Raw genomic sequence first — 13,279 nt, 5'->3', positions numbered from 1 at the left:
ACTCATGAAACTGAGAGCTTTACTAACTTTTACTAATATATTTCCACAGATGTATTTTCATTAATGTACATGTATGTATATGTAATTTGCTACATTACCAGTGTCATATAAATGAAGGAAAGTACTAAGTATCGATATCCAGAGTTAAATGTAGGAAAATCCAAAAATCTTCCATTGGGAAGATAGTTATACCACTTGTAAGCTGAAGAATGTGTATGAGTCTTAGGTTTGGAGTACTTAGTAAGAAATAGTCTAGTTGTGAGACAATAGCGTGAGACATGGTATGATAGACTGTTTTCACAGAAAATAATTCCCCCCAGATTTTTTAAAGATATTAGTCTAAACAGTTTAGGGACTGCCAAATTATAGGGCAGGGCTTTGAGATTGAAATACCAGAATTTGTGAAGATATGCTGCTTGCTGGGGAATGAGCCAAGGGAAGTTCATTTGCACCAACATGAATTTCATTCAGCATGATGTCAAGGTGAGCTTGTTGAGTGTGTCAGAAATGGAACAGCTCCTTGCATTGCTCCTGACTCTCCACTTGTGACACAATTTGTATTTACTTCTGACCTCAGCAGGCAAGAATGCAGCAATGTGGTTATAATCCACACTCTGAGGTTCCTTCTCTTCCTTACATGTTTCCAGTTAGTGCCATAGCTTTATGACAACTTTATGACTTTCTCTCCATTCAGTCCCCTCTCTAGACAAATTCATCCAAACTTCCCCTGAGGACCTTTCCTTTGCTCTGCACACTTCTGTATTGGCCGACCCCTCTCCCACCCCATACTGTGATTGGCTGACTATACTTGTTTCATTTCTTAACACCATAGTACAATATTTTGAAAGTCATACTGGTCCCATAATAAACAGCCTCCACCCACCCCCACACACACACTTTCTTCTTTTTAGGAGCACAACTGACATTATTCCTTGGACACTCTTTTACACTACCCACTGATACCAGAGGCAGGGGAATTCTCAACACCTGAGACCTCAACTGCCAGCCAATGCCGGGTTCTTGACTGTGCTGGAAAAAGAATTAAAAAACAAGTCAGAATAAAGTGTAGCAGAAGAAGCTTTATTGCAAAAAACGAAAGTGCACACTCCAGATGAGGAAGTGAGGGCAAACTCAGAAAATTCGAGTTGTGCCATTTGGACGTTGAGCTCTGATGTTTATGGGTGTTTATAATTTGGGAACAAAATATTCATGTGAGGTTCTGGGTATAGGAGTGGATTTCTAGGAATTGCGCCTAATATTATTCATGATATATGTTAGGAATTATGTGTAGACAGTCTAATCTTTCTCTTGCAGGTACTCCATATATAGACATATAGACAAAACCTACTAGGAATCTTCTCACATCCCAAGTGGAGGGGCCATTCTGTCATTTGAGAGCTAGCTGGCTTTTTGTGTGTATGTATGCTGCAGTTAAGCAACAGTAGCAGGATGCTTGTGGTTATGGGAAACCACAGAGCGACCATAAGTTTGCTTAATCACCACAAACTGTCAGGTGTCAGACTCAGTTCCCTGTTTTTTTGTTACTCTTGAAAATATCCAGCACTTCCCTATTCTGCCTGCCTCACCTGTATTATAGACACCTGAAAATTATGGAGTCTTGTGATGAGGAAAAATAACCCTTAAACCAGTGTCCATTGAAGCAGGGATTGGAATATGTATGGCAGAGAGGGCATCAATACTGAGTTACAGTGATTTACTTGTCCTGTTGTTGAAGTTTCATACTCAAAATTTCTGCTTACTGTGATTATATGGCCTTCAAGATCCTTAGGGATGAATATTTTCTTTTGAACATGAAAACAGCTGGATGTGTGGGTCAAGGAGTAGGGAATGTCTAGAGAATAACATTTTTGAATCATGATATAAACGGGGACACAAGAGGGCTACAGGGAAACCAGATTATTGGGAAGTTATATAATAATTTGCCATTCCTAAATGTTTACTCAGAATCAGTTGTTTTTCTGAGAACATTCCATGTATTAAACCATATAAATTTTAACTCGAATCAATATAAGTTTAAGTGATTTGTATAGCATTAGACAGATGACAAGTGATAGACCTGGTTTGTCTCCACACACTGACTCCAGAGCCCTCATTCTAAAATGTTTTTATAAATTGTCCTAATGACACAATAGTTTATTTGTATTTTTGCATGTGAGACACTGGATGGTGACTATTCTGTACATAATATTGGAAAATACCATCATTAATTTGATTATGGGTGTTGGTTGAAAATATCCCTTTTAAAAAAATTCCTCAAAGGGGCTGGTCCACATCTGAGCCTTTCTCTTCCAAATTAATGATTTTGCAGTGCACTTACCCACCATATATGAGCTTTTACCTCAGAGTAAAAAATCATCACCAGACAAAAGCTCTCTCAATCTTACCCTGTCCTACCATTCAGTTTCTGTATACTCGTCAAGAAAACTCATTTTTACATACTTTCCTTTTTTTTTTTTTTTTTGGTCCTAAAATAAACTTTTATATCTTTTTATCTGTGTTTGTGGCTTCATCAAGAGTTTCACGTTTCTGGGCACTTGGGTGGCTCAGACTGTTAAGCATCTACCTTCAGCTCAGGTCATGATCCCCAACTCGTAGCATAGAGTCCTGCATCTGGGTCCCTGCTCAGTGGGGAGTTTGCTTCTCTGCCTCTCCCTTGGCTTGTCACATTCTCTCTCTCCCTCTCGCTCACTCTCTCTCTAAGTAAATAAAATCTTTTTTAAAAAAAATTCACATTTCTTATACTTTTTTCAACATTTTGAGGAACCTCCATGCTGTTTTCCAGAGTGGTTGCACCAGCTTGCATTCCCACCAACAGTGTATGATCTCCCTGATATGAGGAAGTGGTGATGCAACATGGGGCTTAAGTGGGTAGGAGAAGAATCAATGAAACAAGATGGGATTGGGAGGGAGACAAACCATAAGGGACTCTTAATCTCACAAAACAAACTGAGGGTTGGTGGGGGGAGGGGGTTATGGACATTGGGGAGGGTATGTGCTTTGGTGAGTGCTGTGAAGTGTGTAAACCTGGTGATTCACAGACCTGTACCCCTGGGGATAAAAGTATATGTTTATAAAAACTAAAAAATTAAAAAAAAAAAAGAAAACTGGTGAAATCCAAAAAAAAAAAAATTCACATTTCTCATGCACTTTCACTTTCACTCTTTCTATCTCTATCCCATTGCACAATTTATTTTTTCTTTTTTTATTTAAATTAAATGACCCAACATATGGCACATCATCAGCTTCAGATGTAGAGTTCAATAGCTCATCAGTTGCATATAACACTCAGTGCTCATCACATCACGTGCCCTCCCTAATGCCCATTATCCACTTACCCAAACCCCTACTGAACTCCCCTTCAGCAACCCTGTTTTTTCCTATAGTTATCAGCCTGGTTTAAAACATGGTTTGCCTCCCTCTCTGATGACTTTCCACTCAGTTTTCCCTCCCTTCCTTTGTGATCACTTGTGCTGTTTCTTATAGTCCACATATTAGTAAAACCATATGATGACTGTGTTGATCTGACTGACTTCTTTGGCTCAGCATAATTCCATCCACATTGATGTAAATGGTAAGAGCTCACTTTTTTTGTAAGATTTTATTTATTTATTTGACAGAGAGAGAGATTACAAGTAGGCAGAGATGCAGGAAGAGAGAGAGGGGGAGGCAGGCTCTCCGTTGAGCAGAGAGCCTGATGCAGGGCTCGATCCCAGTACCCTGAGATCACGACCTGGGCCAAAGGCAAAGGCTCAACCCACTGAGCCACCCAGGCACCCCAAGAGCTCACAAATATATAAACACACACACATATGAGAGACATATTGTGTGTATATGTAGATATATACATATATATGCATATATATGTGTATATTATATTATATTATATTATATTATATTATATTATATTCACACACATACATACATATACATACCATGTCTTCTTTAGCCATTCATCTGTCAATGGATGTCTGGGCTCTTACCACAGTTAAACCTCATGCTGTCAAAAATTTGCCTATAATTTCTGACTCTTCAAAACTTAACTACTAATATAGCCTTCCGTTAGCCCTACTGATAATATAAACAATTCATTGATGAACATATTTTGTAAGTTATATTTATTATATACTGTATTCCTAGAATAAAGTAAACTATATAAATAAAATGATAAGAAAATCATAAGGAAGAGAAAATACATATACTGTACTATATTTATAAAAACAATACATGTATAAGTGGACCTAGGCTGTTCAAACCTGTGTTGTTCCAAGGTCAACTGTGTAATATATACACAATTGTAATGGGAATTACATAAACATAGGAAAAAACCTAAAAATCCACACATCCAAACTAGGAGTCTAAAATGTAGGATGGATGGCAAAAAGTACAGAAAAGGTATCATTTAGTTGACTTTCTGGGGTCTGACATTTTTAACAGTGCCCATGTACTCAGTGCTTTCCCGCCTTACCTGTGTTGCAGTTACAATTGTATTCATCAGAAAAAATACATACAAATAAATTACAAAGAAGATGTGGCTTTCCATGTCTTGTAAAACATTCAGAAATCTTTCGCTCCTCTTAAAATACTTTTCTATATCTCACTGCATAGAGAGCTTGTCATCTACTTAATTCATGAAGGTGGCAACTCCGTGTCTTTTTCTTCATGGCATTTCTTCATACAAAAACCTCCCTCGGTAACTTGGTTAGAAGTGATGGCTCTTTTCACATATCAGCTCTTATAAGAGTAATTTTCTAGGAATTTGAACCCTGATTGACACTTATCCTCTCATCCATATGGCATGTGCACTTACCTGTCTTTTATCTCTTGTCATATTTATTTTATATTTTTGCATGACTTTCTCCTTTATTATATTGCACATTTTTCCTTGGAAGAGATCTTGTCTTTTCATATAGTTGGCTGCCATTCCAATGAATGAAGAACAAGAGAAGCAAAAATAAAGTAAAAGAGTGTTATTATGTGTTTGGTAAATAATTTCAATGTAAATCTGAGACAACCAGTGAATTGTCATAAATTTATTAGAGCCCACACTGACCTCTAAATGCTATAGTGTACTAACAGTTTCCTGATTATAATATTAAATCTTTCAGACACAACCAAGAATCAGTCTCCAACAAAATTGAATTATGTCAACATTTTGCTCCTTACTTAACTACAGAATGGAAAGAAAAGAGAATAGAGGACAGAAACTCACATCTTCTTTCCGGGAAGAATAAAATAAATGACCTGTAATGTTTTCGGGCTAAATCCTACATCCTCTCTCTATCTCTTTACAAGAAATTAATTAAAAGAAAGAAAGAAAGAAACAAATGCGTACTGAGCATATATGAGGGCTATGTGAGTTGCATTACAGGCGTTATCCCATTTACTTCTTTTTTATTTATTTCATTTTATTTTAAATTTAATTCCAGTATAGTTAATACACAGTGTTCTATTAGTTTCAGGTGTACAATATAGTGATTCAACAATCCTATACATTACTCAGTGCTTATCTTCATAAGTTTATTCTTAATTCCCTTTAAGTGTTTCACCCATGCCCCCACACACCTCCCCTCTGATAACAATTAGTTTGTTCACTCTAGTTTAAAGAAACTGTTTCTTGGTTTGCTTCTCCATCTCTTCTTTTTTGTTGTTCATTTGTTTTGTTTCTTAAATTCCACATGTGAGTGAAATCATATGGACTTTTCTTTCTCTAAATGTGTCATTTCACTTAGCATTATACTCTCTAGATCCACCCATGTTGTTGCAAATGCCAAGGTATCATTCTTTTTTATGGCTGAATAATATTTCTAGGGATGATAGATAGGAATTTATCTATCTATATATCTATATAAGGATATATAGATAGGAATTTATCTATCTATCATCTGTCTTTATATATATACCACATCTTCTTTATCCATTAATCTATCAATGGACACCTGGGCTCCTTCCATAATTGAGCTATTGTACATCCTATGATAAATATAAGGGTACATGTATTGTTTTGAATTAATGTTTCTGTATTCTTTGTGTAAATATCCAGTAGTGGAATTACTGAATCATATCATAATTCTATTTTTAATTTTTAAAGAAACCTCCATACCATTTTCCATATTACAATTAATACTTAAGAAATTTCATGGGATATAATCATAGCATGACACAGTTAAGCAAACAAGCTAATAATGTTCAATTCATTTACCTAAAACTACTCTAGTATGAATTCATTATACTGGAATTTGAACCCAAGTATAATTACAAATTTGTAATCTTTACACTTACATTGTAAACTTTGGATTCATATAGTTACAGTAGTCAGTAGTCACTAAACTATTAGTAGTTAAGTTTTGGGGGAGTCAGCTTAAAAGATAAGCACTCCACAGGGTTTTGTAAATGTAAAATAACATAATGCATTTAATACTGTTTTGAGCAGCATGAAACATTACTCAAATACCATAGATTTCTTTTAAAAAATTATTTATTTATTTGACAGATAGAAATCACAAGTAGGCAGAGAGGCAGGCAGAAAGAGAGGAGGAAGCAGCCTCCGTGCTGAGCAGAGAGCCTGATGTGGGGCTCAATCCCAGGATCCTGGGATCATGACCGGATCAAATACCATAGATTTCTAAAGTTTGTTCAGAATTTGTGACTCCTACATCTACTCTCCCACCCATTCCTTCATCAACCTTCCTCTGATGGACTGAATTAAGCAGGGGCATCCATGCGTGAATTCATCTTCAAAGAGGCTGCAGTCTAGTCCCAAAGTATAACAGAATAGAGATGCTGGTGCTTTTAATATGGGCAATTGTATGATCTTAAGATCCATAGACCCTTTATTTTATTTAAGACTTTAATCAGTTGAAACGTGTCCACTCCTACTATGCATTTAAGCTAAGCTAGCCATCAGAGATACAGAGCTTCTTTGAATTTGTCCACCTAAGTCTCCCTTGGGCATTCTCTCTTCCAGTGGAAATCCCCACTATCTCATCCTGAGCCACATTCATCCCTCAGGCCCATGGGTTCCTACTCCTTAAGTAGTATTAGTAGCTATAGTTCCCTCAGGCTTCCAGGAATCCTGTATAACCAGGAGAACGTAAAATCTTCTTTCGCCTCAGATAGATAAACTGGTAACCTCCTATGTCCTTTAGGAAACACTGTCTACATTTGTAAACTCTGAGCAAGAAAGCAAAGCAGTGAATGTTCATTAAGTGATGGGGAAACAGAAGTGGCTATAGATTCAGGTAAGTTTGTTTTAGGGAAGGAGGGCTAATCTTGGAGGAAAAACAATGATCAATTTTTCAATGGAAAGGAGGGCAGAAAATTTGGGGTAAAGAAAAGAAATTGTGGGTAGTTGAAAATAAGGATTGAAGTGAGGTGAAAAAGGGGTTTGAAGGAAAATAATGCATAATGTGGCACAGTTATGTGAGATTAGATATGTTGAGTGTTTTAGGTAAGTGAACAGGTAATAATTGAATAGAATTATGAGAAGGATATGTAGATTATTTTATAGGGAAAAAGAAAGAATATCTGTGCTTTGATGAATGAGGGTAACAATAATATGTATTGAGGTCAGAAATAGTAAAGCTATCTGAGAGGCACTCTGGAGGATTTGAGCACAAAGGTAAAGAGAAAGGGGAGTAGGGACAAAATCATATGTATCAATCCATCTCCCTTTCCCCATACACTGGAAAGAAGGATCTTATTAGTAATGACAATGACTTTCCTTTCATCCTGAGATCAGTAGGCAGCAGTTAATAATTTTATAAACAGGAATGAAGGATGCCTGGGTGGCTCAATCAGTTAAGCATCTGTCTTCTGCTCAGGTCATGATCCTGGGGTCTTGGGATCAAGGCCCACTTCAGGCTCCCTGGTTGGTGGGGAGCCTGCTTCTCCCTTTCCCTCTGCCTACTGGTCCCTATTCTTGTGCTCTCTCTGTCAAATAAATAAATAAAATCTTAAAAAAAAAACCAAAACACAGGAGTGATTTACCTTGTCTATGTCTTTCAGAATTGACTGCTGTAAGAAAAATTGATTTGAAGGAATGAAACAAAAAAGGGAAGAATTAGGTGAGTTAAATGGCTAACAAAGTAGTTTAGAAGAGACATCATGACAGAACTAAAGAGAATAGTTAGTTAAATACTTTGGATATAGAAACAAGAGGACATATTGATGGGTGGATAGGAGTAAAAAAAGGTTTGAATAATCAAGGACAATACTTAGTTTTTACATATTATCAATTACACAGCATGAATTACATTTACTAAAATAGAAATATTAAGGCAACTATCAAGAATTCTTTCTTGGCCATGTGATCTTTGATGTGCCTTTTAGACACACAGAGATATCTAGTAGACCATTTCTTATTTCCCCACTATTGTTGGAGATTCTTTTTTTTTTAAGATTTTATTTATTTATTTGAGAGAGAGGCAGTGAGAGACCATGAGCAAGGAGAAGGTCAGAGGGAGTGATTCTTTTTATTTATTTTGAGAGAAAGAGAGTGAGAGAAGGGGGCATGGCAAAGGGAGGAGAGAGAGAGGTTTTTTTTTAAGATTTTATTTATTTATTTGACAGACAGAGATCACAAGTAGGCAGAGAGGCAGGCAGAGAGAGAGGGGGAAGCAGGCTCCCTGTCGAGCAGAGAGCTGAAAAGGGGCTTGATCCCAGGACCCTGAGCCACCCAGGTGCCCTGAGAGAGAGAATCTTAAGCAGGCTCTGTACCTTGCATGGAGCCTGATGTGGGGCTCCATCTCACAATCCTGAGATCATGACATGAACCAAAATCAACAGTCAGGTGCTTATCTGACTGAGTTACCCAGGTGGCCGTAATTCTAATGATTCTTATGTTTGCTCAGTAACATTTCTGGGCTTCAGGCTACTCATATGTAACATGGCCTCTGTTGATCTGATATAAATAGTTAGTAGTTCAAATATAATATATATCTATAAATAATTTTTATTATGTCAGTTAGCTACTGTAAGGTATGTGATTATGTTTTTTAAAGATTTTATTTATTTATTTGACAGAGAGAGAGATCACAAGTAGGCAGAGGCAGATAGAGAGAGAGGAGGAAGCAGGCTTCCCGCTGAGCAGAGAGCCCGATGCGAGACTCAATCCCAGGACCCTGAGATCATGACCTGAGCTAAAGGCAGCGGCTTAACCTTACACTGAACCACGCAGGCACCCACATGATTAGTTTTTGATGTAGTGTTCAATGATTCATTAGTTAAATATAACATAATTTTAAGGAGTCTACAAGTACTCTTGGACATTGGGATATGATTATAACTTATGAATAAACTCAAGGAACTGGACAATGATATCTGTTTTTTCTTTATGTAGTTACCACTATTCATAACTTTGAATGAATCATTGCATTCATTATGAGAAATAAGATATAGATGGTTAAGTGACCAGGGCTTTAGTGACACATGTATCATGTGTGGTTGTTGTGTCAGAAGGAAAGTGTGGCAAAAAAATATATAGATTGATAAAATATTAAGCTAGTGAAGTGTCTGAAGAAACTGAATTTGTTTAACACTGCTTTGGCATTCGTGATTGCATGTGGTGGTAGGCTGGAACTCAAATGTTGACCAAGCTAGTCACATGGCTATAGGAAGCAGACAGGTGAGGGAGGGAGGTGAAGGAGTCACTATCCAGGGAAATCACCATCTACATGAACAAAACCCTGAAACCAATATTTATGAAAGCTATTATTGTACCTGTGTGGCTTCAGGCAAACCACTTCAGTCTCTAAGCTTCGGTCTACATATCTATAACAAGCCTCTATTTTGACATTATTGGAGATATTTTACAGTACAAATATGATCATTAATATGTAAAAATATGGGGCACCTGAGTACCTCAGTGGATCAAGTCTCTGCCTTCAGCTCAGGTCATGATCTCAGGGTCCTGGGACTGAACCCCACATCAGGCTCTCTGCTCAACAGGGAGCCTGCTTCCCCCCTCTCTCTCTGCCTGTCTCTCTGCCTACTTGTGATTTATCTCTCTGTCAAATAAGTAAAATATTTTAAAAAGTGTAAAAATTCAAATTGAAAGAGAACTGGGGTAAGAACATTCATAAATTATTTAATGTAATCATCTATATTCTATTGTGAGATAGGGTTTGTTAACTTTGTTACTGAAATACATTCAAACTAAATGAACAAAGAAGCTAAAACAAGAAAATCAGGAGGTTGTCACCAGATTGAATCACAGTCTAAGGATGTCAGGGGTCCTAACTTCATTCCAAGGCCATAGGGACAGTTAGGCTGAGATTGGTGGTATTTTTCCTGCTTCTGTCAGAGATGGCCCAAGGCCATGTGTAGACAGGAGCATTAGAAAAGGAGCTGCAAGTTCCAATGACACCAAAAAGGTGGCTCCAGGATCAACAAGGATGATGTAGTTCACAATTCAATTGCATCAATGGAAAAAATGTTAATAATTCAATTAAGTAAAATCCTGGCCTGGCTGCAGTTTAAGTACACGTAGATGAACCTTGGTAGACAATATGAAATGGAAACCAAGCTCCAAATACCTGTGATTGAGTAAGTGAGGATAAGTTCTATTTACTCTTGGATGGGGTTCTGGTTCCCATTTAAACCAGTTTGAGGACTCATTTATTTCACTCTCTAATTGGTAATCGCATTGCTGCATATACAATGTTTTTGAAGTATCCATTTATATCTCATGATATGATTTGATGTATCTTATGGACTCTTTTCTATTAGAGATAGCTAACTCTATACATTTATTGCCTATGCTTTTTCTGACATTCCTTCTAAATTATTTCCATCCAGTTTCCTTGTCAGAGGAAAATGAATGCTTAACATGGAGAGGTCTTGGCAAATATCCTTGCTTAACATCATACACAAAATGAATGACAAGTAAATGGTGACTCTAAAAGTAGATAGAAACAAACCAACTTATAAAAATATTAGTAGGAGATAGAAGAATATATTACAAATTTAGGGAAGGGAAGAGTATCCGAATGACTCAAAATCCAGAATCAATGGAATAAAAGGTTGACAGAAAACTACATAACCATAATACACGTAAAGAATTAAAAAGTAATATATTAAAAGATGATGGTGTCTTTGGATAATTTTAAAAATCATTTTACAAACTGTACAGATACTGCCTCTACAAAGAATAAGAGGAAAAAAAAAACTAATGTAGAAACATAACTTGCTATCTTCTTAATGTTGTGTGTTTCTCTTCCTTCTAGGAGACCACATTCTTATGGTAGGAAAATGGCTACTTGGGACACCCTTTTAACCGGTTCTAACTCCAGTACTAAACAGTTTGTTTCATTCTACCTCACTGGGATTCCTGGCTATGAGAATGTTAATCACTTTATTTCCATCCCTTTTTGTGTGTGCTACCTGATTGGGATAGTGGGCAACTGTACAATCCTTCACATCATCCACACAGATAAGAGTCTCCACGAGCCCATGTACTATTTCCTGGCCATGCTGTCCCTCACTGACATGGGCATGTCATTCTCCACCTTGCCCACAGTATTAAAAATCTTATGGTTTGATGCTAGGGAGATTGAGGTGAATGCTTGTGTGGCACAGATGTATTTTATTCATACATTTTCTCTGATGGAGTCAGCTGTGCTTCTAGCCATGGCTTTTGACCGGTATGTTGCCATTTGTGATCCTTTGAGGTACTGCAGCAAACTCACTCCACAACGCATTATCTATATAGGGGTCTTCATTATAATCAGATGCTCCACTGTCCTCCCTGTTATTCTTGTTCGTATTCCCACATTTCCCTTCTGTCACTCCCATGTTCTCTCCCACTCTTTCTGCTTACATCAAGAAGTCATCCAGTTGGCCTGTGCTGACATCTCTTTCAACATTTTATATGGCTTGTTTGTTGTTGCATTTTATTGGGGTGTAGATTCTCTAGGGATCTTGTTATCTTATGCTTTCATCCTCCATTCTGTGCTAGGCATTGCATCCCAGAGAGGGAAGCTCAAAGCCCTCAATACGTGTGCTTCCCACATTTGTGCTGTGCTCATTCTGTATGTGCCCATGATAGGGCTATCCTTAGTGCATCGCTTTGCAAAACACTCCTCTCCCATTGTCCACATAACCATGGCCAATATTTACCTGTTAGTTCCACCAGTACTTAACCCAGTCATTTATAGCATCAAGACAAAGCAGATTCGCCAAGGCTTCCTAAGGATATTAGCGCCCAAAAGGGTTGGACTTGCTCACAATTAGAAGGGATAAGATCCTCTATTATTCTGCCCATTGTATCCATAACCTTCATTCTGAAGAAAACCAGCTTAGAATTTTTTGAACATATTTGGTATATAGTAAGTGCATGATAGTTAATAAATTCTACGTATCTCTATAAGAAAAATATTGTAATTGTGTCTTTCATTACTTCCCAGCTTTAAAGCATCTCAAAATCCTGATACAAAGAGGTTTAGTAAGAGGAAATTCATTTCAACCAAAACATTTGTGGAGATACTTTTTGTTCAGGTTTGGAGAGAAGCCCAATCTCCCATGTTAAAACTAAGACTTACAGAATTTAATATTGCAAAGGTAACAGAGGTAATATGTAGTAAACTGGGCACTGGTAACTAGGAACATTTTCTTTCAAATGAAACAAAGTAGACCTCATTCTTCAGATTTTGAGCCAAATCATAATAAAATGGATGTTTCAGTTTAGATATAGAATAAATAATTTTTTTGTTTGCTTTACTTCTGTTGGAATGAATGTCGGAAAAAAAACTTGGGCAATGAATGCATTGGGTTAGATTTCACAAGACCAATCAACACTTCACACTCACAGGGCTGTATATTCATGCTGAGTATAAATATATCAACCCCCCTGGTCAGTGTACACTCATATGAGGAAAAATGTCTTCAGAACTTTAAGCAAAATAGAGAAAGAGAGATGCCAAAAACTTCCCAAGACTCTTGCTGTCTCATCTAATTCCCTAGGAAAGAAGAGAAAACAAATTTCCAAATTGAAGCTTAAAGTGTACACTCTAATGGGACAATGGAAATGCATCTGAAGTAATGAAAGAGCATTCAAAGAGAATCTAAACTAATTATTTTTCACTCTAGTACCATAAAGATAATGAAACTCTGAATGCTGGTATTTTCTTGCATCTGCTGTCTGCTGTGTGTCTTATCTTCTCTCAGTGCCCACTTTTGTAACTGATGTATTTAGGAAAACTAAATATGCAGTGATTAATCTGAAGTTTTCTTTCTTACACTTCTCTGAGGAAGAATTACGCCT

The 13,279-nt window shown here is 37.1% G+C and overlaps 1 protein-coding gene across 1 annotated transcript; it reads left to right on the top strand.

Annotated features, from left to right (window-relative positions):
• Positions 1 to 11,268: 11,268 nt before the first annotated feature.
• Positions 11,269 to 12,249, top strand: LOC309840301 (olfactory receptor 51G1-like; the record flags this gene model as incomplete). The annotated part of the gene is made up of 1 exon (XM_082682376.1): positions 11,269 to 12,249. The coding sequence occupies one exon, from the start codon at positions 11,269 to 11,271 to the stop codon at positions 12,247 to 12,249; it is 981 nt and encodes a 326-aa protein (XP_082538502.1).
• Between the last annotated feature and the right edge of the window lie 1,030 nt (positions 12,250 to 13,279).

This window comes from Mustela nivalis (genome assembly GCF_964662115.1).
Source record: "Mustela nivalis genome assembly, chromosome: 9".
Lineage (NCBI taxonomy): Eukaryota > Metazoa > Chordata > Mammalia > Carnivora > Mustelidae > Mustela > Mustela nivalis.
Note: the sequence above shows the minus strand (reverse complement) of the source record. Positions and strands in the feature narration are given on the sequence as shown.